This window comes from Callorhinus ursinus, unplaced genomic scaffold, assembly GCF_003265705.2.
Source record: "Callorhinus ursinus isolate GAN/ISIS: 27379988/994484 unplaced genomic scaffold, GSC_fseal_2.0 scaffold14, whole genome shotgun sequence".
Lineage (NCBI taxonomy): Eukaryota > Metazoa > Chordata > Mammalia > Carnivora > Otariidae > Callorhinus > Callorhinus ursinus.
In genome coordinates this window covers 49,095-75,459 of record NW_027397076.1, presented here as the reverse complement: position 1 = coordinate 75,459, position 26,365 = coordinate 49,095, and the positions used below count along the sequence as shown (strand labels likewise).

Here is a 26,365-nt window from a genome sequence, read left to right as displayed (position 1 = left end):
TCCCTCAGTCCTGGACTGTCCACAAACACAGGGGTTAAATGAAACCAACAGCAATTATGACTGCTGACACACAAACACCTACTACAAACTAAACCTCCTTTCTCACAATTCAACACCAAACTTGGTTCACTGAACAGCCTCCTGATAGCAGTGACATTCAATCAAGATAAAACTGGACATTCTGGATATGTCTGGTATAGAAGATGTCATACTGAATAAAATCACACTTGCAGTTAGATTCTACATGCAATGACTCAAGGCAGATCCTGAGTATCAATACTAACTCAATGACAAATAGGGTATCTGACCCAAAAAGGGCCCTTCTAGTATAAAAAGACAGGATCAGGAGCAGCAGACTGGGACAGGTGGAAAGCTGAGGATGCCTATCTTTTGCCCAAACATCTTTAAAGGTATCATCAGTCAGATATTTGTAGGGTATTCACATGAAAGAATAGAGATGCAGAATTCAGGTCTCTGAAAATAAAAACCTGAAACATTAAAAAGAAAGATTAGGTCTCCAACACTGTGATTCGATGAAATGCAGACTCCCACTTTATGAGGTCCTGTACTAATCAGGGTCATCCTTACCAGAGACATTTAGACATAGTAATCTCAGTAGCCCAGGACACAGTAATCCTAATTCCAGAAACCTAACAACAACAACAAAAATCTACAAATTGCTCTGATCTCCAAATATAGAGAAAAGAAGAGCGAAGTACAGATAGTACACATATTAATAACACCATTTGAGTTTCTAAAAGGGAGGACAGAAACTACCATACAGGCACTACCTCTGGAAGGGAACCCAGACAACTAACCATACTGGTTACCTCCAAGGAGAAAACTAGGTAGTTGGGAGAAGGCAGAGACTTTTTACTTTTTTGCATATTTTGAATCATTCACCATGTGAATATATTATATGCTTAAAAAATAAATGACAAGGCGGGGGAGGGGGGAACACTCCATGAAAGGAACATCAGAGAAACCACACCAGAATAGTAAGAAAGACTAAGAAATGAAAGATTCTACTTAGACCTAAAGCCAGAAGTTTGAGCTTACTGCTTGCTATCATACACGCTCTCTGAGCCTGAAATAAGTGAAATGAGCACATCATCTCCCTAACCTGACTGAAGCAGGGAGCTGGTCAGATAACTTCTAGATGCCTTCGGCTCTCATTTCATACTACCCACCATTATCAATCCAGTGATTTATTTATTGCTGATCTATTATCTGATCAATAATAAAATTAGAGATGGGATAACTTTGATACAAAAAACAAGCAAACAACAATAACAAATTACCATACATACAGCAACTAATTATCCCATTGAACCTCCCTCAAATATGAACTACAGGAAAGTGAGATAAACACATGAAGCCTCTAATAAAATGCTTGGCACATACAAGTACACACTAAATTTTAGCAAAATCTCTATTCAAAACACTGGATACTTTCTGTGCTTGCGGTGGTAGCAGCAGGCGCGCCTTCTGCATGCAGACCAATGCCAGCAAGTTTGTGGACCTGTCAGTGCCGTGCCTCGAAAATGCTCTGCCAGCAAACGCACCATTGGCACCAAGGACCACACGTCCATTCAGATGAATGTGGCCGAGGCTGACAAGGTCACAGGTAGGTTCAACTGCCAGTTTAAAACCTAGGCTATCTGTGGGGCCATTAGCAGGATGGGTGAGTCAGATGACTCCATCCTCCAACTGGCCAAAGCCGACAGCATCGTTTCAAAGAACTTCTGGGGGCACCTGCATGGCTCAGTCGTTAAGCGTCTGCCTTCGGCTCAGGTCATGATCCCAGGGTCCTGGGATCAAGCCCCATGTCGGGCTCTCTGCTCGGCGGGAAGCCTGCTTCTCCCTCTCCCACTCCCCCTGCTTATGTTCCTGCTCTCACTATCTCTCACTATCTCTCTCTCTGTCAAATAAAAAAAATCTCTAAAAAAAAAAAAAAAAGAACTTCTGACTGAAAAGGACCATGGATGTGGAATATGTCATAAATAAACAGTAAAATCGAAAAAAACAAAACCCACTGGCTAGATCCAAATTAACTGAAGAAACGGGACCTGTGACTTCTACATGAATCAACTGTCAGGTAACAGACAAAATGTTTTCAATATTAAACATATGTCACATAAAGACAATGAAGTTCATGTTCACTATTCATTCTTTCTCAATCATACCCTGTGGTCTGAGGAGCACGAGGCCCAAAGGAAAAGGCACTGAATAAAGAGCCACAAAATCTGGTAGAAGCATCAGTTTTTGCCACTTCCTAGTCATGAGGCTTAAAGAAGTATATCTTTACCATCTGAAAAATAGGAAAAAGAATCACCTATCTTTTGGGGTTGTTGTAGGGAACAAACAGGAACCTACATCAAAGTATTTTATAAACTATAAAGCATAATATAAATTTAATTACTGTACATTATGTGCAATTTTAGTCACCAAGCTTCAAATCCAAAGATGGTGATTACAGAAAAAGCAACAAAAATTATTAAAGAGATTTTTACAAATAGATCCTATAATGACTGATTTATTTTTTTTCAACAAACGTTTACTGGGTTCTTATTATAGTATCTCTCTCTGACACTTAACGGAGAAGCCAAGGATACAAAGACTAAGAGACTGTCCCTGCCTTTAAAGAAGCCAAGGGGCACCTGGGTGGCTCAGTTGGTGAAGCATCACTCTATTTCGGCTCAGATCATAATCTCAGGGTACTGGGATTGAGCCTCATGTCCAGCTCCATGTTCATTGGGGAGTCTGCTTGAGATTCTCTCTCTCCTTCTCCCTCCACCCCTTCCCCCCCCATGCTCACTGTCTCTCTAAAAAAAAAAAATAAATAAATCTTTAAAAAAAAACAATTGGGGTACAAGAAAATAAGGCTTGGTAATTATAATAAAAAATAGCTATTACATATTGAACACCTATTATGTGTCAGGCCCTGATTAGCACATTATATACATCTCTTTTAATTCTTTTTTTTAAAAGATTTTATTTATTTTTTGACAGAGAGAGATACAGTGAGAGAGGGAACACAAGCAGGGGGAGTGGGAGAGGGAGAAGCAGGCTTCCCGCGGAGCAGGGAGCCTGATGCAGGGCTCGATCCCAGGACCCTAGGATGATGACCCGAGCTGAAGGCAGACACTTAACGACTGAGCCACCCAGGCGCCCCCATCTCTTTTAATTCTTACACTATATATTTTACAAGGGAAGAAGCTGAGGCTTAGAAAGGTGAAATAACTTAGCCAAGATCATACAACTGTGATATGGAAAAGCTAAGGCTCCAACTCAGCTCTGTCTGGAAGCCCATTCTATTTTTTATAATCTTGGAGTGGGAAAAACTTTTCTAAGCAGGGGACACACACACACACACACACACACCCCCAGAACCCATTCCTGAAAACATTAGTAGACCCTGTTACACTAAAAAAAAAAAAAAAATTAACCTTGGGATGCCTGGCTGACTCTGTCAGTATGGCATGGGACTCTTGCTCTCAAGGTTGTGAGTTCGAGGAGCCCCACGTTGGGTGTAGAGATTACTCAAAAATAAAAAAAATTTAAAAAATTAAAATAAAAATAATTTTTTTAAAAAATCTTAAAAGATAAAAATTAACTTCTGATACAGTCATTGAAAATGGCAGTGTGCAAAGGCATGCAGAGAGTTTGCTAGTGTCTGTGTGGGGAAAAAGGAGAGGATAACACAAGAAATAAACAACGGGGGTTAGTTGTTTAGTGACGGGGTACGGAGCACGTGGGGAACCAGACGCTTCACCAAATACATTTTTATAAATTCAGAGTTGCATCTGCTTATGAAAAGTAAAATGTGGTAGTTCAAATTTTGTTTAACTTTATTCCAAAGTTAATTGATTTTTCTTTTCTCAGCAGAATGATACCTATTCCCATTTCTCAAAGAGCAATCGATGGAAAACAGTTTGGGACACTCTGAATTACACAATTTCCTCGCCTAAAACAGGACGCTGGGCCAGTCAGGCTTTTCTCTTGTATCGGAATTGATACTTTCTTTTAACTGAAGTATGGATGACAAACTGTTTAGGTTTCTTCAAACTCTGGAATACTATTAAACCAAACAAGTATTTACTATTTGCCTAAAACTAACACTGAAAAAAAAAAACAATTCATAGTGAAGCTCAAATCCAGTAAGGGTAAATGATTCCCACAAAAGCCCAAGAAAATCAAAAGATTTCCTGAAACAGGCTTCCCAGGATTAAAATGCAAAGGATAACACTTACTCCAAACTACTCCTAGAGAGAAACAGAAATGCAAAGTAAGCATAAAGGAAAACTGCACATACACACAGATACATGGGTATCTGTTAATCACAGCATTTTTACACAGCTGACAAAAATCACTAATGGTCCCTGATAAGCACCTTTCTGAAAGACTTCTGCTGTATGTATGCAAAACGCCAAAATTAACCAATTGATTTCCAACACTGTAAAACACAGCCAGATCAAAGCCAAAATGTTGCAGCAAAAAGATCTATTTGGAATCACAAGCAGCAGCTAGAGACCTGTAACACCAAGTAGAGAGACCAAAAACAATGTGTCTATAATGCATATGAGCAGCAGCTGGGGATGGGGAGGGGGCTGCCAACAGAAACAGTAACTTCTAAGCCCACACACGGACCTTTTAAATATGACCAGCCTAACTTCAAAGCCTGGGATGATATCAAAATTAGCCAAATCAGCTTATTCAAAGTCACGAGTCAGACTATGGGGCTTCAAGTAGGAACACAACACACAGTAAACCGCGCAGGTGAGGATGGCAGGGCTGACATATACCAAATGGCCCCGCATCAGTGACAGCCGCGCAGCACCTCTCCCCATTCTTCAACCAAGTCTGCCCCTGCCTCTCTCCCAGAGACACAGCAGTAAAACCAGACACATGCTTTCACAACAAGCCCTACCAACTCCCGTAAGCCTTGCCAAAGCTCCCACCATGAGAGGCAGCCACTGTGGGGACTTCCTGAAGTTCCAACAAAGTCCTCCAAACCATTGTGCCAGCTATTGACAGGGACAGTGTTCCTGCAAGTTTGTATGAGGTGCAAACCAATGAGTTAAGCTTTGTGGACGCTGGGAGCCACCACAAAAGGTCTTCCAATTTTGCCAGGTTTTGCTTTGAAATCGTACAATCCTACAATCCCATCCCCTGGAAACCAAGAAACAGCAGGTGAAAGCTGTCAAAGCCACATATTCAGCGCATTAGGGGACAAGACAGTCTGAGTAGGGGATAAGCGACCTCATTTGCAGACTCTTTTGCACAGGATGGGGGGGAGTAAGAAAAGAGGGGAGAGGAAGCTAAACAATTCCTGCTTTTTACCCAAAATTATTTTTTTAACCCAAAATTATGACCCACCCTCCTCAGAATTTTTTTTTCCTCCTCAGAATTTTTGTGGCATACTGAACTGCAGAAGGAGAAAAAAAAGGAAAAGAAAACTTAAGGCTGTAAATGTAACTGTATAAAACTCCCCCAGAGAGGATGACCTACGAAACTAGGCTCCATAAGCTCCACGCAACAAGGGCGAACTAGGCAGCTGCTTTTCTACTTGCCTAACAGTCCAAGATAAATAGAGCAGGCTCATGGAAGCCCACCAACTTCCAGGAAAATGGAGTCAAAGTCCTCCTGACTCAGGACAAACCACATACCCCTGAAATGAAATAAAATACCCCTAAATGAAGTCTATATAGGTCTGTTTTGGGAAATCATTCTGGCTGACAGCAATTAACGCCCCTCCTCCAAACAGCAGCCAACGTGCGGAGGAAAAAGCTGCTCAAAATAAGGCAAATGGAAGAACTTCCCATGATCCTCTGTTCCCAAAGTGTTCCAACTCAAGCAGTAGCTGGAGCCCACACTCAAACCCCAGAGTGGCCCCAACCAGGTCTGCACTTCCTCTAGTTCCACTAGGACAGTTTCTGCCCCCGCCCACGCAAAACCCCATCGCTGAGAGTCCCACAGCAACCCTGCCCATCCTTCATGATAAATCATGCCTTGCTGTGATATTTACGATTAGGATCTGACAGAATCGATTCAGCCAAAAAGAAAAATAAACAGTATGCTTCCTCAGAAACCACGTGCTCCTGGAATAAAATATCCAATACTTGGTGCAAAATCTCTTTTCCTCAGCAAAGGAGAAACCAAGGAACCAGCCGTCACATGGGAAAAAATCCCACATACCAAGGTATTATCTGAGGACTTAGGTCCCTAAAAACCCAAGTATTATGGTTGAACACACCCAAGTATTATGGGAAGTCTAAACTTCAAAGGCTGTTTCCACCCTTGGGAAAATGGGTTTCTAAGCAGTTACTCAACCATTATCATTTAGCAATTCAAAATTGTCATCTACTTCATAAGCGGTATTTATCATGTGTCCCATATCCTCAACTGAAATTTCTAGATGCCACGTACGCGCAGGACACGTCAGAAGGAAGTGGTATTACTGGCTGCTCTCGCAGTCATTCCCTTCTTAGAACCTGCTTTATTCATTCAGAATCCGAAAAGCCAGAGGCGTTACAAAGTATACCTGGTTGCCTGTAAAGGGGCCCCAACTAAACTAGTCAGGGAAATCTCGAGGTTAGAGAACAGGCGAGGGTTACATAGCAGCGCAAATCAGAAGCTGAGCGGGAAGGAGGCGGGGAGAACAAGGGACGGGGAGAGGATTTCTGTAAAATACATCTACGAATCTATTTCCAAGGTTGCGGTGTCCAAGAACTCTATCAAGTTTCCTCATTTTCAAGCACATCCAATGAGTGATCTGGAAAACAACATTTATTTTGTGAGGTATCTCAGTTGGTATTTTTCCTGTACCCATAGAAGAAGCTATAACAGCTTATGAAATTCATTGGTTGAGAAGGGAAAGGTTAAGGTCCACAGTTGATCAAGTGGGCTTAGTCCCAAATGGTGGTAATATCTCCGAACTGCAACACTCCAGAATCTCTCAGCAGCACTGTAAAAGGCAGATCAACAGACTGCTCCAATGAACTGGAACAGGTTAGCTCTAATTGCCCCTTACTTGGGTGGTTCCTCTCTTTTCCTTAACCACACCATCACAAAGGCGCTTTTTACACATACACACGTGCACTCAATTAATATCTGAGCACAGGAAACTAAACATTAGGTTGCCATGCCCACCCAACACATTCAGCAGTTAAATTCCACCCCCCGCTTCTGTTTTTAAAGACCCTTTTCTCACCTTTAACCCTGATATCAATGGAAAGATCAGGTACCATTCACAAATTCCACAACACCCAGTCTTCACATGAGCTGGAAAGCAGACCAAGGGCCAGACCCCCCAGGGAAAATCTGGAGAAACAATTAAAGCCATCTGCAGGCCCTACTGAGGAGCAGAAAGACAAAGTTCGATTCAACAAGAATCATAGTTTCTTAACTACTGGGGCGCAGGCACAGTGCTAAATCCTAGGGATCCCAAAGGATCCCTCGATCTCACAGTCTGGGTAGGGGTGGAGGGGCAGACATCTGAACAAATGGTAAAGCAAAATGTGCTAAAAACAGAGCTATGGCACCGTGTTTTAGAAACGGGCAGGATGTGGGAGGGACGGGAGCAGACACAAAAGGCATCCAGGAGGAGTCAGTACCCCAAATGATTCTTAAAGATTGAGCCTTACAGGTGAGAGAGAAAGAGATGCTGAGGCAGGATTTCAGGTAGAAAAAAACAGAAACAAAAGCACAAAGGTATGAATGAGCCCGCGTGGCACAGCATGCTCAGGAAACTAGAAGCTCCGTACCACGGACTAAGAGGTGGACTGCAGAAAATTCAATGCGGCTACAAAGACAGGCCCAAGTCAGGCCAGAAGGAGGCCAAGCAAGAGAATGGACTTTATCTGGAAGTCAAACTATCAAGTGTTTTTAAAAATTAAACTCTTTTAGGTGGGTGACTCTTCGTAGTCTGCAGGGAGATTTGAAGAGAGAGACCACAAGAGACAAAGGCATCCCAGCTCAATTTCCACAAACCAGAATAAGAGCAAAAAGTGCCATCTATTTGATATATTTAACTAGCAAACCTTGTAACATTTGAAACACAACCGACATTTTCACCACTCCTGCATCCCGGGTACCAACCGAACGGCCAGTGCATCTGTCACACCCATTCCCAGTGGAGATCCCACAGCTTCCACGAAAAGTCCACATGCTCAATGCAGGCATTGTGATAACTCACTAGCTCTTTTAGTACTTAGCAAAGAAGTAAACCTCTCCTCCTCCTCCTCCTCCACCCAGCTGCCAAGCAAACTCAGTTCAACACACTGCTCATCTCTAGTAGTCCCCAACTCTGACACTTAGTCAATCGGAAACGCATTAACCACTCCATGCTGATCAAGCAGTAAGCAGGAACTCACAGAGTGCTGTACAGCAGGTTATGAGGGAGGCAAGGAATACACAGTCACTCCTGGGCTCCATGAGAGACACTTTAAATCATCTCAGTTACTCATTAGGGCAGCTCATTAGAGTATGTATTAATTCTCCCAGTTCATAGATGTGTAATCAGGAGCTCAGATGTTAGACATTCTAACAAAGGTTATTCATCTGCTAAGTGGAAGAGCCAGGGGTCAAACCCAAAATGAGAAACTCTAAATAGTGTTTCTTTCACTACTCCATTTTTCAAGTATACACGGATATCAAACATAATTATATACATTAAGGTTGACCATAATAATAGTAATAACAACAATATCCCCCCTTTAAAAACTAAGAGGGGACCCATAACGTACAGTCTCAGATCAAGGGTTCACTCAGAACAGTCATAATTAAGTGATCACAACTGGGATCTCCAAATGCTACTAAAAAGATTACAACTGAGCACTGGTGACCCAAAAATATTCAGACTCCAATAATCAAAGCAACCTGGCTATACTCCAGAGAAATATACCAAATCTTCCATACACTTTCCCCTCAGAGTCCCTAAAACAACATCTGAAAAAAATCATGGCTGATTGCTCATTCTCTCTCTCTCTCTCTCAAGTGATTTCCCAAACGACTCTACCCACCTAAATTACAGAAATATGTCCAAGATTCACATGGCAGTTCTGATCCGATTTGCCCCAATCCTAGCTCAAGCAGCTTTGCACTACCCTCCTAACTAGATCAGTGCCAGCCAATGGGTTTATTCAAGCTGATCTGTGATGGATTAGATAATGAAACCTTAGCCACGTAAGCTGCCTGCTTGTACTGGGGCTGTAGGGGAGAAGAATAAGAAATCCAATACTCCTAGGGGCCACCAAGTGCACTCGCCGTCCCTTGCTCCATCTGTCCGCTCATCCAATTACTGCCATTTCCTTCCCATCGTCCCTGACACTCTTCCCTTCGGTCTTTGAAGGGAGAGCACATAGGCACCAGAATAAAGGCGTTTACTATGCTCTACAAATGCATATCAACAAAAATTCAAGCAAAGCCATTCACTAAAATGACTGTCTTTACTGTTTCTACAAATTATGAAAGCCTGGCATCAAACTGACGACCTGAGAGATGCCAAACTGGAGCTGCGCTGGTAATAACATTCTTGTTTACACGAAGTAGTGGAGTGAGTGTCTTTCTCCCCAATCCTGTAATCTTGAGGCCTGTCTGCACCAGTCTGTTTTATACCAAAATGAAAGTTAAATCTCTAGTTAGTTGTGTTCACATGTCAGTGTGAGAGAGAAAAACATGACAAGGTGGCTAGAAAATGGGAGAGGGGGTTGGGAGACAAATTCAACTCAGGCTAGTCTTGTGAGTCACCCTAAAGAACAGTCCTACTTTGAATTCAGATGTCTGTCCCTCTGGTAGTATTATAGGCTGAATGTCTGTGTCCCCACAAAATTAATATGTTGAAGCCCTAGCCCACAGGGTGATGGTATTTGGAGGGGGGCGCCTTTGGGAGGTGATGAGGTTTAGTGTAGGTCATAAGAGTGGGGCCCCCATGATGGGATTAGTACCCTTCTAAGAAGAGGAAGAGAGAGATCTCTCTCTCTCCAGGAGCATACACCCAGAAAAGGCCATGTGAGAAGCCAGGAAGAGAACCCTTCAGCAGACACCAAATCTGCCAGCACCATGATCTTGGACTTCGAGCCTCCAGAATTGTGAGAAATAAATTTCTGTTCTTTAAGCCACACAGTCTTTGGTATTTTGTTATGGTGCTCGAGGAGACTAAGACAAGTAGAAATGAAAAATTCAATAATTTTTGTGAGACATCGTTCGTGAAATTACTTGGAAGGAAAGCACATTATTTTTACAGCTCTACTCAAATGGTAGCACCATGTTCAGCATCAGCACCAAACACCCAAATGAGAATCCAAAGAGACATCCACCTAGTAGGAAAGAAACAAGCAAATGCGAAGATAAACTATTACAAGAAATGAAGCATACACATAGAAATCACAGGCTACCTGGAACCTCTGCCCTAAGACCAGAAAGAAAGCTTTCCTACTACCAGAATAACGACTGCTGAACCCACTTAACTAAACTGGATTTATGACTCGATGGTCAGAAGCAGTTAGCTGGCCATATAATAATCACATACCAACATTTCACTGCCATAAAGAATTCTGCTGAAAGCCAGAAGTAATAATTAAGGTGCACTTTGCCTTATTTATACAGCAGCTAAGTTCCTAGAAAGTCACACAAAAACTGAATTTTTGATCATCAAATTGTTTATATTCACTAGAAGAGCTGACCGAAAGAATTCACTCCCCAGTATCTTTTATAAAGCCCAAGTTTCCCACATATCAGACTTGCTTACAGTGAAATGAACCCCCCATACCTATAGATGTAACTCATTTAACTTTCCACCAGGTTAGAGTACAGTATTCCCAGCACCCTCTTTAACAACTAACTACATTTCTCAAACCATATTTCAATTTTCAGGTTGAATCTGTCTCTTCCCTCCTCCTCCGCTCAGGGTTCTCTATTTCTATACTGTTCTCAGGGCTGTGCTAACCCCTCTTCTGTCCACATAAGGCATCTGGATACTGCCCTTGAAAGGCACAATCCTTCCTCTCTGTCCCCCATAGTTCCTTCTTAGCCAAAGGATTATAACATAAGCACCACAGACTCTCTCATGTCCTCTCTGCCCTGCTTTGGGAAGTAATGATTTACTCCAAAAGCTTCCTGGCTGTAACTCAACAGGGTTCAGCTTTGAAATCTATAGCTTCGCGTTGTAGTTCCATTTAGTAAGCAGCCTTGGGAAATTAACCCCAGGAAAGGACTTCTTTCTGTAAAAAAGGTTAATCCTTTGACACAGAGAAGATTGAAGAATTTCATAAACTCTCACCCCTGAATTTCATGATTTTTTCCATCACTTAATCATTTGTGAAAAGTAAATTTCAACTTCACAGGCACTGAGCACTTACTATGTACCTAAACCTGTTAGGTATTACAAAGGATAGAACAAAGAAAATATAGTTTGTCTTCTAGAAGCTTACAGTCTCACTAGGGAAACAAGAATAAAACAACACAAGATGATGCATAATTAAGCATCAATATAAGAGGAGGCCAGAGGAGAGTCTGACTGGTATGAACGAAGTTGTCAGCAAAGGCTTCCTAGAAGGAGCTATGACCTCAGAAAAACTCCATTTATGTTAAGCTATAAGAAAACAAAAAACAAAAAACATGTGCTTTAAAACCAACCCTTATACTAAAAAGGTTGGCTACTCTAGATTTTTTTTTTTAAGATTTTATTTATTTATTTGACAGACAGAGAGACAGCGAGAGAGGGAACACAAGCAGGGCGAGTGGGAGAGGGAGAAGCAGGCTTCCTGCCAAGCAGGGAGCCCAATGTGGAACTCGATCCCAGGACCCTGGGTCCATGACCTAAGCCGAAGGCAGACGCTTAACAATTGAGCCACCCAGGCATCCGCTACTCTAGATTTTTTTAAGTGCCTATTTGCATAGGGCCTACAGGCATTTCTACCCAGCCAGGATCATCTCCTAAGACTGTCTCTCCCCTGCTCCTTCTGCTCCAGCCCCACTGGCCTCTTGTTCTCAAACATATCAAGTGCACTTCTTTCTCAATGCCCCTGCACCCACAGTTCCTCGACTTAAACCCCTTTCCCTCAGATTATCTGAACGATCCATTCCCTCCTTCACTTCATTCTAAGGTAACCCATCAGAGAGGCCTTTCCTAACCATCTTCACTCTCCATCCCTCTCCCTGCTTTATACTTTTTCTTGGCACTTACCACCCCCTAATAACAGTTGATTTCTTTACTGTCTCTTTCCATGAGATTATTAGTTACATGAGAGCGTAGTCTTTGTTTATTGCCATGTCTCCTAGGCTCTAAAACAGAGCCTGGCACATGGCAGCTGCTCAATAAACATTAGTTAAATGAGTATTAAATATCCTACCGTTATTATCAGAAGGACATAGCAAAGCACTAGAAGTGTGGGTCACCCAGTGTTAAGTTTCATCTTTTCAGAAACATTACTTCTCCTTTACTCAGATTATACCTCAAATTTCAACCTTCCCATTAAGCCTTCCTTGACCATTTCAGCAGGAATGACCATCTCCTTCTTCTGGACCCAATGGCACAAATCCTCAGCATACTTTGGCTCTAAATTATGCAGTGACTTGTGACATGCATCCACCCCATGGTATCTCCGCTCCTGTTCCTCTGGAACTTACACACACACACACACACACACACACACACACACACACACAACCACACAACCACACATATACACATGCGTGCTCTTTTTTTAATTTTTCACCCATTTTTGTCTCTCCACCCAGACTGGAAACACCAAACACCTTAAGGTCAGGGAACTTGATATATTTTTTAGAAGATGATTTAGAAATCATCCTGTACAAACCCTTTACTTTACAACTAAGGAAACAGAGGCCCCCAAAAGAAGGGATTTTCCCAGAAGCATATAGCTAGTTGAAGGCAGGAGGCTAGATCAATGATGATTTGAATACCTGTGTGACATGGTGTGCCAGAACTACAGCAATGAGAATGCATAACCTGAAAAATAAATAAAGATCCACAAATACACAGAGTGAGAAAAAGATTCTCTGTGGGATAGTTCTAAGTTGCCCATTTGTACCCAAAGGGCCTCATCCACTCCTTCCTCTGCATACTCCAAAGTCCCTATACACTGCTCTATTTCCAAATACTACTATCCTTAGCCAATTTGAAGGCAACCAGCAAATAATGGGCCCCAGGAGGAGAAGGAGAGGAAAGGGAGGGGGGTGTCTGTTAACCGTGATTGAGAGAAACAATGAATGAATACAGACATACACAGATTTACACACACACACCAAGCAGACAGTGCTCACCAGCACCCACATCCAGTTACCTCTTCTGATCAGCCAATGTTAATCCACCTCACCTCAAGTCTCCCCATGTTCCTCAATATTTTTTCCATGGCCCTGAGCTTTTACTACTCACAATCCCTCTGCCTGACAAGAGTTCTGATGGAGAACAAAAGCAGGCAAACAAAACAAAAGAATTCAAAAATAAACAGCAAGAGGGTCACTTTACCCAAATCAACACAAGTAACTGAGTGGCCTCTGCAAAGGAGACCCATAAGCACACAGCAAATATGCCACGCTTAAATACAGCTCGGTCTCTAACACAGGAAGTCAGGCAGAGCCTTGAAAAGCTGGGAGCAGAGCACAGGAAGTCTTTTAGCACTGCAGGGATTTCCAAGAGTGGTGTAATGGAGAGAGCACAGGAATAGGAATTAGAAGACTAGGCTTCTAGTTCTAGTTTTGCTACCAGCTAACTGGGTGGCCTTAGGCAAGTCACTAGTCTTCTCTGGACTTTTGAGCCCCCATCTCTAAAAGGTGGTGGTTAAAACATTTTGAGACTTGAATCCCCTCCAAAAAACAAAACAAAAAGAAAAACCCACAAAGACAAAAACTACTGACTTCCCCCCCACCACCAAAAAGTACATGTAAACTGTTCAACATAAGAATCTTCCAGGTCTAGGGGCGCCTGGGTGGCTCAGTTGTTAAGCGTCTGCCTTCGGCTCAGGTCATGATCCCAGGGTCCTGGGATCGAGCCCCGCGTCAGGCTCCTGCTCAGCGGGAAGCCTGCTTCTCCCTCTCCCACTCCCCCTGCTTGTGTTCCCTCTCTCGCTGTGTCTCACTCTGTCAAATAAAAAAATATTAAAAAAAAAAAATCTTCCAGGTCTATCCAGATGAAGAACCCCTGAAAAGATGTTGTCTCTGGTCCCTTCTATCTCTAACATTCTATGATTCTAGGAGAATTAGGCAGGTCTCTAAACAATTGCTGATATGTGAGCTCCACCATTTCACAGCAACTATTTTCTGAACAGAGACCAAATCCTAAAAGGTCCGAAGGTTTCAGCTCTTCTTCAAACTACAAAGCCAACTGACATCATCACTACCTTTCCCCCTCCCTACCCAAATCAACCAGCTTATCCTTGAGTCCACAACTCAGAATCCAGTCTCCCAACAGCCCTACAAATTGTCTTTTATATCCCAGGACCTTAAAGAGCGGGTCGGTATCCTCGGCCGTGTGAGAAGCAACTGGCAAAGTAAGGAGGGGCATGTCCTGGGTCTCTCTCCAGACTCATTAGCATGCTCCACAAAGTTAATGAGACCGAGCACCACGGTGTCCCCACACCACTACCGAACTCCTGGTACTTCCCACACTCCTTGTGTAACTGATTGAACCCACAAGCTAAGCCACATCCCCTTTGGGCTCTCGAGGAGGTTTCTCGCTTTCCACTCCCCTCCTTTATAATGCTGCTCCCCTTCCCCATCCCCGCGTGTGTCTAGAGCTGCCAAAAAGGTACTCCTTCTTGGGAGGTTTCCCACCACTGCCACCCCCCCACCCCCAGTCCTCGACTCAGTGCAGCAGCTCTCTGGGCTACAGACCCAGGATCTCCCGGCTTCCACTCCACCCCAAGGAACTGAAGAAGGGTCGGAAGAAATGGAATCCACCTCAACCATGTTCGATCCCCCCCGCCAAAACCTATTCACGCGTCGGGACCCCCGCCCCCTCAGGAATCGGGACCCTCTTGGGCACACCGGGCTCCTCCCGCACCCTTCGCCTCCAAGCCGGGGGAGCCCGCCCCACCTTCCCAACCAGGCCCCGACCGGCCCCCTCCCACCCCCAAGCCAGGACCCCCGGAGGCCCTCCCCCTCCCGGCCTCCGCCGCCCTCGCGGCCCCCGCGCCGCACCCCCGCCGTAACCGGGCGCCGTCCCGCGCGGTCACCTGCATCCCGCCGCCGCCGTCGGCCACCGCCTCCTCGGTGCGCGGCCGCTTGCTCAGGCCGGGCTCGGCTCCGTCTCCTCCCCCTCCGGGCACCGGCAGCTCCAGCTCCGACTCCCGCTTCATCCCCCGGGCAGCGGCGCCGGGCCCGAGCTGAGGCGGCTGCTGCGGCTGGGCGCCTTCCGCCATCCGCCCGCGCCCCCCTCGCCTCCGGGAGCCGGGCGACCCGCGACAGGCCACCTCCCCCTGGGCCTCGGCCCCGACTGTCGCGACAGGCGGGCGCGCGCCTGCCCCCGCCCCCGCGTGCGTGCGTGCGTGCGCGCGCGCGGGCCCGGCGCCCCTCAGCGGCTGGCGGTGGCCGCTCGTCGCTCGCCGGCGGCTCGCTCGCGGCGGCCGGCGGGTCGCGACGGGCACTCGCTCGCGCCCCCACGCGCACACGCGACCCCGGCCCGGCCCGGCCCGCCGCGCGCCCCGCCTCTCGCACTCACGGAGCTCGCCCGCCGGCCCGCGCTCGCTCCTTCACACTGTCCCTCGCCACACGCCGGGCCGAGGGAGGAAGGGGGCGGTCCGGGCTCCAGAGGAGTGGGGAGGGCTGTTTGTTTGGGGGGGTAGGAGGGGCTCGGGGCCGGAACGAGCTGACTGGCCGGGAGCCTCCGACCCGCCACTGTGGCAGCCCCGGGAAGGCGGGCGGAGAGAAAGGAGGAGGGAGGGACCGGGATCTGGGACTCCTGCCCGCGCGGGAGGCTGTGGCGGGGCGGGGGCGGCGGGGGCGGGGCCAGCGCCCCTCGGCAATCTCCGCCGCCTCCGCTCCGGGCGTCCGAGGGAGGCCGGGAAGAGATCGGGGGAGTTCGGGAATCTCCGGCCCGGGCGAGGGCTTGTCCTGGAGGCGCCGTGCTGCGGGAGTGCCGGCCCGCGCGGAGGAGGCGGAGTCTGCGCTTTAGGGGCGGGGCCACAGCCCAGGGCGGGCGGGGCTTGAGAGGCCCAAGGGCCGGGGAGGGCTAATCTTGCGAAGCTGTGACCTGAGTTCGCCCAGGTGGCCGCGCTGGTTCCAGCCGAGGAAAGAGGAGCTCTGTGGAAGAGGGCTCTTTGCCTGCTCCCCTTCCCGCAGAAGGAAGGGGACCTCGACTTGGAAGGTCCGGGAAAGAAGACACCACTACACGGCTCTCCCCAGTTCTGAAAGACTTTAGTCACAATTATTATCGCATTCCTGATCATCTTAATAACACCTGACGTTTGTAAGAGCTTTACAGTTCGCACGAGGCGTTCACAGACCCCTTTTGAAGCTGTTGGTATAGGCAGAGTAAATACCATGACCTCCGTTTCATTGATGAAGAACCTGAGGCTTAGTGAACTAAGTACTGTAGCTAAAAAGTGGCAGATCCAGAGCTCAGGACACCAGATCGTATTCTCTGCACCTTGCTGCCTGTGCAGCACTTTATTGCTTCACAACGTCGTGCAACTGGAGATGTATGTGCAGTAGCTTTTCTCTCCTACCAGATGGTAAGGAGCAAGACCTTATCTACTTCCTCTGAGTGCCACATATGCTCTGTACATTATAGGGACGTGGTGATGCTGCGTGAATGACCTGGATTCTGCTACCTAGCTTAACCAAATTACTTCATTTCTTTGGACCCCTGCTCCATCATTTGTAAAATGAGGAGATGGTTTAGTCAGTGGTTGGCAACCAGGGCGATTTTGCCCCTTCCCCTCTCTCCCAGGACATTTGTCAACATCTGGAGACATATTTGTTTGTTACAACTGGGGGAGGCGCGGTGAATCTGGTATCTAGTGGGTAGAGGCCAGGAACGTTGTTCAACATCCTGCTAAGAACAGAACAGTCCCCACAATACTTATCCAGCCCAAAATGTCAATAATGCTGAGGTTGAGAAACCCTGGGTTAGATGATTTCTAAGGTCATTTCCAGATAGGTCTATGATTTGTCCTTTGAACTTGGGTTTTAACCTGGCTTGTGCTAGAACAGTACAGTGGTAAAGATCCCTTGCTTTGGAATCAGACCAACACAAATTTGAATCCAAGCTTTACCACCTACTACCCATGGGATGTTGAGCCAGTGATGACTTAAGAATTTCTATACAGAAGGGATTTAGGGCCTGCACACTGCTTGTAAGGGAAGACTGAAGATATTGCCTTGAAGCTGAGTTTTCCTAGCAAGCACATTTTTTTTAATCTAAACTGTGTTATAGATCAATAAAAATAGCCAAGTTTTAGCTCTGCCACTTAAAAGTCACGTTTGCCTTGTAAAAACTGCCTAGCCTCCTATGCCTCACTTTCTTCATCTAAAAATTAAGATAACAATAGTACTTCCCTGGGACGCCTGGGTGGTTCAGTCAGTTAAGCATCTGCTTCAGCTCAGGTCATGATCCGAGGGTCCTGGGATAGAGCCCCGCATTAGGCTCCCTGCTCAACGGGGAGCCTGCTTCTCCCTCTGCCTGCTGCTCCCCCTGCTTGTGCTCTCTCTCTCTCTCTGACAAATAAAATCTTTAAAAAAATAATAGTAGTACCTCCCTGAAGGGATTATTGTGAGTCTTAAAGGAGTTATCACATATTAAGAACTTCAAACAAATTGCCCCGAAACTGAGCACTCAATAAATGTTAACTATTATTATTACTATTACTATGATCATTCTATTCACATTTTAAATGAGAGTGAAAAAAAGTTCATTATCAAGATCAAAGACTATCAGTATGACTACTATGGGTTTTTAAAATTTACATCAGATGGGTTCAGTGCAGCTGCTAGAGATTAAGATAGGCAGACAGAGTTCTCCAAATCACCCCTTGGTGCAACCACTATGTTGGGCAAATCATTTTTCACTCAGCCTTATATTCCTTGTTTGTAAGATGACAATGACAGTTGTAGTGTTGTTCTAAGGATTAAATGAGACAAAATAACACACTTAGCACAGCGCTTAACATATAGCAACTGCTTAACAAGTGGTAAATATTTGTCATCCAATTTGTTTAGTGATTGTAAGCTACTGGCTAGGGGCCCATGGGCTGGGAAGAGAAGCCCAGCATCTCTTAATACTGCTACTTGGGCAGTATTAAGGATTCCGTTAAGTTGGAAGTCCAAATGCCTGCAAGCCTATTCTTGAGCTGAATTAGGCAGCCCTAATCTAAGTCAGGGGTCCCCATTGGCAGCACCCCCACAGCCGATGGGGTTTGAACCTGTCCAACCAAGTGTTATGGCTTTGAAGAAAAATCAGGAAATTTCCTTGTGACCTATGGAACAATGATTTTTTTTTTTTTTTTAACCTAGGGACATCAGTGGTTGGCTTTCTGAAAATTTTACCTTCCAAACTGGTATCTTAAAAATTCTCCTCCTGTCCCTACCTGCCTTGCCAAAATACTGGAATCCAAATGATGCTAGCTAGGTCCTTCCTGGCCTGCTCCATGACCCAGCAAGAAATGAGATTTGGGATCAGGGCTGCTTGTGACTCAAATCAGTGTTATTTAATTAGCGCACATGTCCCTAAGAAATAAGAGTGATGTACTATAGGAATGTTTGAATGACCAAGCAGAACAAAGAGAAAATGGACCCTGCCCTGTAAATAAGCATGAAGCATTTAGGGAGAGAGAGACTAGAAGCCTGCAACTAGCAGAAGAGGCCAGAGGCACCCATGGTGACACAGAGACCAGATTCTCTCTTGCATGTCACATCAACAGCTACCTGTCTGGGAAAAGGTTATAAAACATCACAGAGGAAGAGGACAATTAAAGAATATTTTCCTAGAAAGAATTTTTAGCTGCAGAAATTACTGAAGTCCTAACATTTATTCATTTATCCACTTAACAAACTATGGGCAGGAGTCTGGGAAATACCAAGGTGAGTAGAACTGATTCCTGTAAAAGGACAACCGTAACACATCGTGCTAAGGAGGTCATCTCTCACAGCAGTTAAGGACATGGTCTCTGGGTTGGAATCTGCCTCGGCCACATATCTGACCTTGGACAAGACCCTGAGCATCTCTGATGCCAACTTTCTTCACTTGTGTGACAAGTATGGGTAGTTTCTAATCCAATATCCATCCTCCACTTCCTCCTTATTAGCACAACCCCAGCTGTGTTCAGAGCAGAAACCTGCCCAGCTTTAAAAAGAAAAAAAGAAATGTAGAATTCTCGGGCTCCCTGGTAGCTAAGGGTGGCCACATAACACAGTTCTGGCCAGCAAGAGGTAGGTAAGGGATGGTGTCCTTTCCCAACCAATAAGACAAAACTCCAGGAAGAAGAGGCTCTTTGCCCTTCATCCTTGGCTGTTTACCCTTCCTCCTGCCTGGAACACAGATTGGAAAACAGCAGATGCGTTGTCTCCACAGTGACAAAAGCCACATGCTAAGAATGGTATTATGGGGCCACCATAGCAGCCTTAGCCCATCTACCTCTAATTTATTGTTATTTGAGCAAAATAAGTTCCTGTTCGGTTAAGCCACTGTGAACAGTTTTCTACCTGCAGCCAAACTTAACGCCTAATTCATGTAATCTATAAACTGAGGATAATAATAGTGTCTCCCCATAGGGTTCTTCTGAGCATTAAATAATGCATGCAAAGCACTTAACATGACACCTGGCTCATAGATACGCTCAGCAAATGGTAACTTAAACCTTTTTACTACTATTATTACTCCTATTATCCTTATTAATATGATTATTATATGTACCAGCAGCTCTAGGATCATAGAGGAAGATGGAACTCCTCCTGCCTAGGGGGAGGTAGGACAAGCTTCACTGAGAATGTTATGTTTCATGTGGGTCTTTAAAAGTGAGGAGGAGGAGTTTCCCAGGATATGGGTTCTGATCAAAAGTGAGCAAATTCTTTTGTGCCTGCAAGGGCTTAGGAGGGATTCAGTACTGTTCACCAAGAGAAACATTCTGCTAGGAGATAATAGCACTGAAGTTGGGGTCAGATCACTGGGACTGGAGTCAGTCCCGGCTGTGGTCCTCAAACAGAGACTGGAAGAGCTAAGTGGGTACCTGAGCACCTGGCCACAGGGCTATTGTGGGGCCATAGGAAATGCAATAGTCCCCCCTTATCTATGGTTTTGCTTTCCACCAGTTCAGAAACCCATGGCCCGGAAGCAGATGATCCCCTTTCTGAGACGTTGTCAGAAAGTCATAGTAGCCTGATGCTACATCACAACACCTACGTCATTCATCCTTCACCACACTTCATCTCATCATAGTGGCATTTTTATCATTTCCCATCACCACAAGAAGAAGGGTGAGTACAGGACAACAAGATATTTTGAGAGAGAGAGAGAGAGAGAGAGAGAGAGAAGGAGAGAGAGAGACTCATTCCTATAACTTGTATTAGAGTTATTGTTATAATTGTTCTATTTTGTTCTTGTTGTTGTTAATCTCTTACTGTGCCTAATTTATAAATTAAACTTTGTTGTAAATGTGTACAAATAGAAAAAAAAATAGTATATAGAGGGTTCAGTACTATCCGCAGGTTCAGGCATCCACTAGGGGGTCATGGAAACTATCTCGGGTGGATAAGGGAGGACTGCTCTAATATGTCTTATGAAGGATCTAATCAAATGCTGGTTATTGTTAACCCAGTACTCTGGTTACCAACAGCCATCAGACAAGCTGGGGGCATAAATCTTTGTATTTGTAAACTCTTTGAGAATATGGACCTTTTCTTAACCCCTTCCTTGATTTCTGTGTCCATAGTACTGAGCACAGAGCTTGGCACAAATATGTGGCTATTCCAACAATCCTGAAAATACTCAAAAACCCAGCCCTCCCTCGCTCTCACATTCCCCTGGAAGAACAGATAAAGAGACCCAGAGCAGAGCAGATGATCTTACAAGTGCTGTCTTAACCATGCACTCTTCTAAATAAAGACAGAGCTTGGGACCTGAGTCCTTTCCCAAAATTTATCATCTCTCTAATCAGAGAGAGAAGGGTGGATATAAATAGAAGAGAGCATTTTCTACTCCAAAGCTTTCTTTTCCCAAAAAAGAAAGGCGGAGAATACCCTTGATAATTCATCGGCCAGAGGAAGTGAAAGCAGCTCCTGCCATGTGGCTGGCCCATCCGGGAGCAGATACAGAGCCTAATGAGAACTGAGTTCAGCCAAAGAGGAACGTGTGATGTTTAAGCCTCATTAGGACTATAAAACCAGCCTTTCCAACACAAACCCCCTCTATTGACTTTGACCTCACTTCCCCACCTCCCTCCGCTCGTGGCATTATTGAACCTGGGTTTTTCCTATAGGCCAGAACCTTGCCAACCCTTTTGCCCTTCACATAATGTGTTTGTCTGGTTTCTATTTCGGTAGTTTGATGAAGGATGATAGCAGGGTATTGAGTTGTTGTTCTTCATTTAGTGCAGTCCCCGTGCTCACCCTGCCCCTACCCCCACCCCGCTCTCAAGTCGGGCTTTCATTGTCTGTTTTGTGCCTTGTCCCAGGTTTTTATTGCTCCCTTACAGAGTGGAGGAAGGCATTTTATTTTATTTTCCAGGCCCTGGTACATACATAACCTCGTGTATCCATCTTTCCCGCAGGGATGTATGGAGTTTTGAGATTGGAAATGACCTCAGAAGGGAAAGACAGGGAAGGTTCGGATATCCACAGAGCCCCTGACACGTGCTGGGCCCTGAACTAGGGGAGCTTTTTTTTTTTTTTTTTGCATTTAATCTTCACAACACATCTGTGAAGCAGGTAGTATTACATCTCATTTTACAGATGAGAAAACAGATCCAGAGAGGGGCAAGGACAGACTCAAGGTCACACAGGACGGTTGCTGCCAAAGGTCCCCCCTCGTCCAAGTCCACTGCCCTTCCCATGCCTCCCCGTGTCTTTGTGGACGTTTTAGGGTGTTTTAGTTTGGGTGGGTACAAATCTTCTAAGGAAAAGGGAACAAAAAAAGTTTAACTTCTTGTTCTCTGAAACAGAACTTAACTGTCGTGATCCTGCATTCCACCTGGGCATAAGCTCCCGGCCCTCTGTTGCATGAAACCCAAAAGGCTCTGTGTTAGGCTTTGCACCTCTGCCAAGGTCACAGAAAACTCTAACTGCTCCCACACCACTCTGGGGCCTTGGGAATCTCTGAGAGGCTGTCTCAGGCCCCTGCCCTGTAGACACACCGAGAAGGCACCTCTACTCTTCATATCCTTGCTGCAAATGTGTCCCCTCCAGGGCCTCTGATGGGGATGGGAGGCACAGAGCTCCTCTCCCTACAGATGTCCCACCCACATGGAGCTCTGTGACTCCCTTTCTCCTCCCTGGGGCTCCTTTGAGGAGGAGGAGGAAGCAGGAGACCGGGAACCGTCCAGAGGCCCAGCTCTGTTCCCCTCAGCAGCTCGCCTGTCTCTCTCCTCAGCCCTTGCCACATTTGGCCTCCTGGGACGGGAGGCCAGACTGGTCCTGGCTGATTCTGATTCTGGGAAAAAAGCTCTAGGTTGCATGGGGCATCGATTGCACGACCAGAGTCACAGAGGGGTTAGACTATGGGAGTTCAAAGACCAGACTTTCGAAACACAGAGGGTTTTCTCTCAAGCCATGTGTTTCAAAAGTCTATTTTGAAATTCAAAAGCTCGGTCCTGACTCTCCTTTCTCTTTACAGTTCCTGGGAACAGCTTTACTCCTGAAAGGACAGGAGGGTGGGAAGAGTGGAAGGTACCTTCAGGAGGGGAAAGAGAGAACATGAGCTAATGTTGCGGAGGCAAAGCCCATCTGTGCACCGGTTCCTCGTCCTGCCGGCACAGGGGTCAGTTCCCCAGCCTCCTCTGCTGTTGGGATGGGGATGTGTGACAACATATGGGTTAGAGTGATAGAGTCCACCTGCAGGCCTGGACCCTGAAAGCATCCCTGCCAACCCTCTGGTCCTCTTTCCTCCTCGGCAGCAGCTGCGGAGGTCCCCAGCTAAAGACAGTGATGCCCCAAGAGGGAAGGAGCCTGGGGGCCTGAGTCGTCGACTGGAGGAGAGCTGCTTACATAAGAGGCTGCCCTACCAGCAACAGACAAGAAATGAAACTGAATTGTGTTAAGCCACTGAGGTTTAGGTCACGCGTGTGTATTTTCTAGCAGGTTATACTACCTACTCTGAGAAAATACCTAATTAGTGTTCTATCTCATAATCAACATATAAAAGATCAGAGATTGGGAATCAGAAGCGTAACCATTCTGATTAAAGCCTATGAAAGCGAGGGTGCATAAAATGACACCAATTAGAAGAAAATACTAAGTATTATCTTTGGACAATATTCAAAGCCTGATGTCGAAGGAGAGTGACGGGAAAGGAACATCTCGAATCCCTTCTTTCAACCAGCCTGTCATAATACCTGCCATATTCAGATGCTTTGTAAGGAATGATTGAATGAATAAAATATCCATTAACCTATCAACTCCGGTTAAGCCCAGAACGTTGACTCTCTTAGGTTTCATGGGGAAGAACAAGGGAGGTAGAGATGAAGAAAAGAGAAGAAAAAGAAAAAATAGTGAAAGGCAAGGTGGAAATAGGCGTGTACCTCTCCCGGTTCCCACTTTCGTGACTTAACAGAGTGCTTATCAGCCAGAACCCCTGTGATGTTGCCCTCTGCATGCTCACAAAGTAAACACACAAGTAAAGTTACCATTGCTGTTTGTTATGATGTTAAAATATAAAATGAAGCTGAGCATGGAAAATGCCACAGTGTGAAGCAGGCAAAAGCCAGTAAGTTGGAAAAAGCCTTTGGGAGGGGGCAAAGAAAGGGGGGCAGAGAGAGAGACTCTTAAGCAGGTTACATGCCCAGCCCAGAGACGAATGCCAAGGCTCAATTTCACGACCCTGAGATCATGACCTGAGCCTAAACCAAGAGTCAGATGCTCAACCAACTGAACCACCCAGGCACCCCAAGAAAAAGCCATTTTATTCTTGGAATCATGCAGAAAGACTTCGGGGGCTTGCAGGGGCTCGCTAAACAGCACCTCTCTTCTCTGTCAAGTCAGGAACCAGTTTAGAGACAGACACAAGAGACCGAGGAAATAAAAATGTTTGATTTATTACTGATACACACGAGGGTCCAGCCAAAAGGATGCGCTGTGAATCTCCACTTCTGAATGAGCCACACTCAACCACCAAGCCACTGGTACAGCGGGAAAACTAGCAGCTGCCCCCGCAGGGACAGGCCCCTGGCTACACGGCAGGAGCTAACCAGAAACCCCTACTCTCAGGGTCAAGCAGATCTGAAGAAGGAGTAAGGAAGGAGCTGAGCCAAGCCTATGTCCAGTTTTTCTTCCCAAATCCCCAATCGGATAAATCACTCTTTCTATTAGTTAAAATATGTGGCAGGAGGTGATACCTCTCAATTCTCAGTGGCTCACAACCACAAAGATTTCTTGTTGCCATACACATTGTGGGCTGGATGTATGTTGTCTTTGCTCTGGGACCCAGGATGATAGGCTGGTCTGTGTCTTGGTCATTACTGTTCTGTGGCAGAGGGAAGAGTGGGAGAGCTGTGGGCCACGTGGAGGAGGAGGCACATCTGCATTCTCTTATTCCATCGGCCAAAGCAAGTTACATGGCCAAGCCTGCCCTCAACAGCATGGGGGTGTTTAATCCTCCTGAAGCGAGAAGCAATAAATATTTTTTAATGAGAATATAATTACTACGCTCCTTCTCCCTAGGAGAAAATGAAGACGTGGGATTCGTTTTTCCCAATCTGCACCCAAAGGCCAAAGGAGAAGTTGCAGATGCTGTTGCCGCCATACATACATCCCCTTGGCCACGAAAGTCACCTGTGTGTTCTGCAGACGGTTCCCACACGTTCCACACATGTCACTTGCTCCCTAACTGGAACACCTCCCAAAAGGGTTTTCTTTGGCTGCAGGAACATGCCTGCCTCATGGAGCCGGGATTTCCAGGAGCAATCCCAGGAGGGGCCCCAGGAGCACCCCCAGGGGCACCCCTTAACCAAGGAGGGACAGAAGTTGGTTATAAAGTTCCCATCTTCCTCACCTCTTCGTAGGACAATTTTGAGGTATTTTTACACAATCTCTCAAAGGATCCACAATGGGAGTGAGCCCCAGTTGCCCACAAAGTTGACTTGCTCATAAATGTACCTTTTCCTCTCTTTCTTCCTTCCGTGTCTTCCTCCCCCCTGCCTTACTGTGCTTCCTGGGGTCACGACCCAAATAAACCACTGCACTCACATCCCTGGATCAGAGTCTGGTTTGGAAAAACCCAACTAAAACAGGGATGGACGTTTCTCTGATGAAAAACCCATTTCTTAATCTCTCATGATTCTCCAGCAGTTCTTCTGCCTCCTTAGATTCACAGCACAAAACACGATGTAGATGCAAAATTAATCTTGAGCCATAATGGACACCTTCCCTTCGTCTGGAACGGCCATCTCCCGGGAACGCACCAAAATGACCAATGTAAAGGGAAAGAGGTGAGGCGCCGCTATGTGTTCTCTGGGCCTTTGAGAAGACGTGGAATTGTTCCTTCAACACATACTTGTGAAGCGACAGGAAAAGTGATTTGCAGACATCAAGGGAATGGTCGCTGTTCAAAAGGAATGGCCCCACCCGTGTTACCGTGGCAAAACGGGAAGGGTCTGCCATGTTGCCCCGCATGCTGTTGGCATTGTAGTAAACATACTAAGGGCAAGATTTCTGCCAAGAGAATGGATGTATATATTGAGCATCTTAAGTGCTCTAAGAGCTGAGAGAGCTCCCTGAAAAGTGGGAAGGAAAATTATCAGAAAAAAAGAAGGAAGCCAAAGAGAAAGGTACCTGGGCTCCATTCAAGGGCCGGCTTGCCTACCCAGGGAAGCATGCTTTGTGAGAAAGGAGCCTGAGCTGCTGCTGAGACCCATTCGCTATGAATTCATGGCTTAATGAGTGCGAATACATACATACATACCAACCAACTCCCAGACTGTAAAAAATAAATATATAAAATAATTAACATTTGTATACCAAGCACTCTCCTATACTGAACCTCTCTTATTTATTCTCAAAATAACCGCGTAAGGATGGTATCATATTATCATCCCCATTTTGTGGATGAGCCAACTGGGGCTCAGAGAGTCTCCTGCAGGCACCGACACGTCTGGCCAGCTCCCCTAGCCCTCGTGGGGAGGCTTCTGGCTCCTCGTGAAACCACCTTGACGCTGTGGCCATCTTGGCTGGTGTCAGCCAGCCCCTCCTCAGACATGCT

At 45.8% G+C, this 26,365-nt stretch overlaps 1 protein-coding gene and 1 pseudogene across 11 annotated transcripts in view; one reads left to right on the top strand and one right to left on the bottom strand.

Annotated features, from left to right (window-relative positions):
• Positions 1 to 15,570, bottom strand: part of RBFOX2 (RNA binding fox-1 homolog 2) — a 281,421-nt gene extending 265,851 nt beyond the window's left edge. The window contains exon 1 of one of the 11 annotated variants that reach the window (XR_012380612.1): positions 15,198 to 15,562. Coding sequence is in view for 10 of the 11 variants with exons in the window: in XM_073900306.1 (XP_073756407.1) it covers positions 15,198 to 15,383 (186 nt within the window). In the remaining variant the exon portion in view is untranslated. Of the gene's footprint in view, positions 1 to 15,197 lie in introns of all 11 variants that reach the window. The other 10 variants (XM_073900306.1, XM_073900305.1, XM_073900308.1 and 7 more) reach the window with 10 other exon arrangements.
• LOC141374138 (small ribosomal subunit protein eS21 pseudogene) lies at positions 1,493 to 1,932 on the top strand (annotated as a pseudogene).
• Positions 15,571 to 26,365: the final 10,795 nt, after the last annotated feature.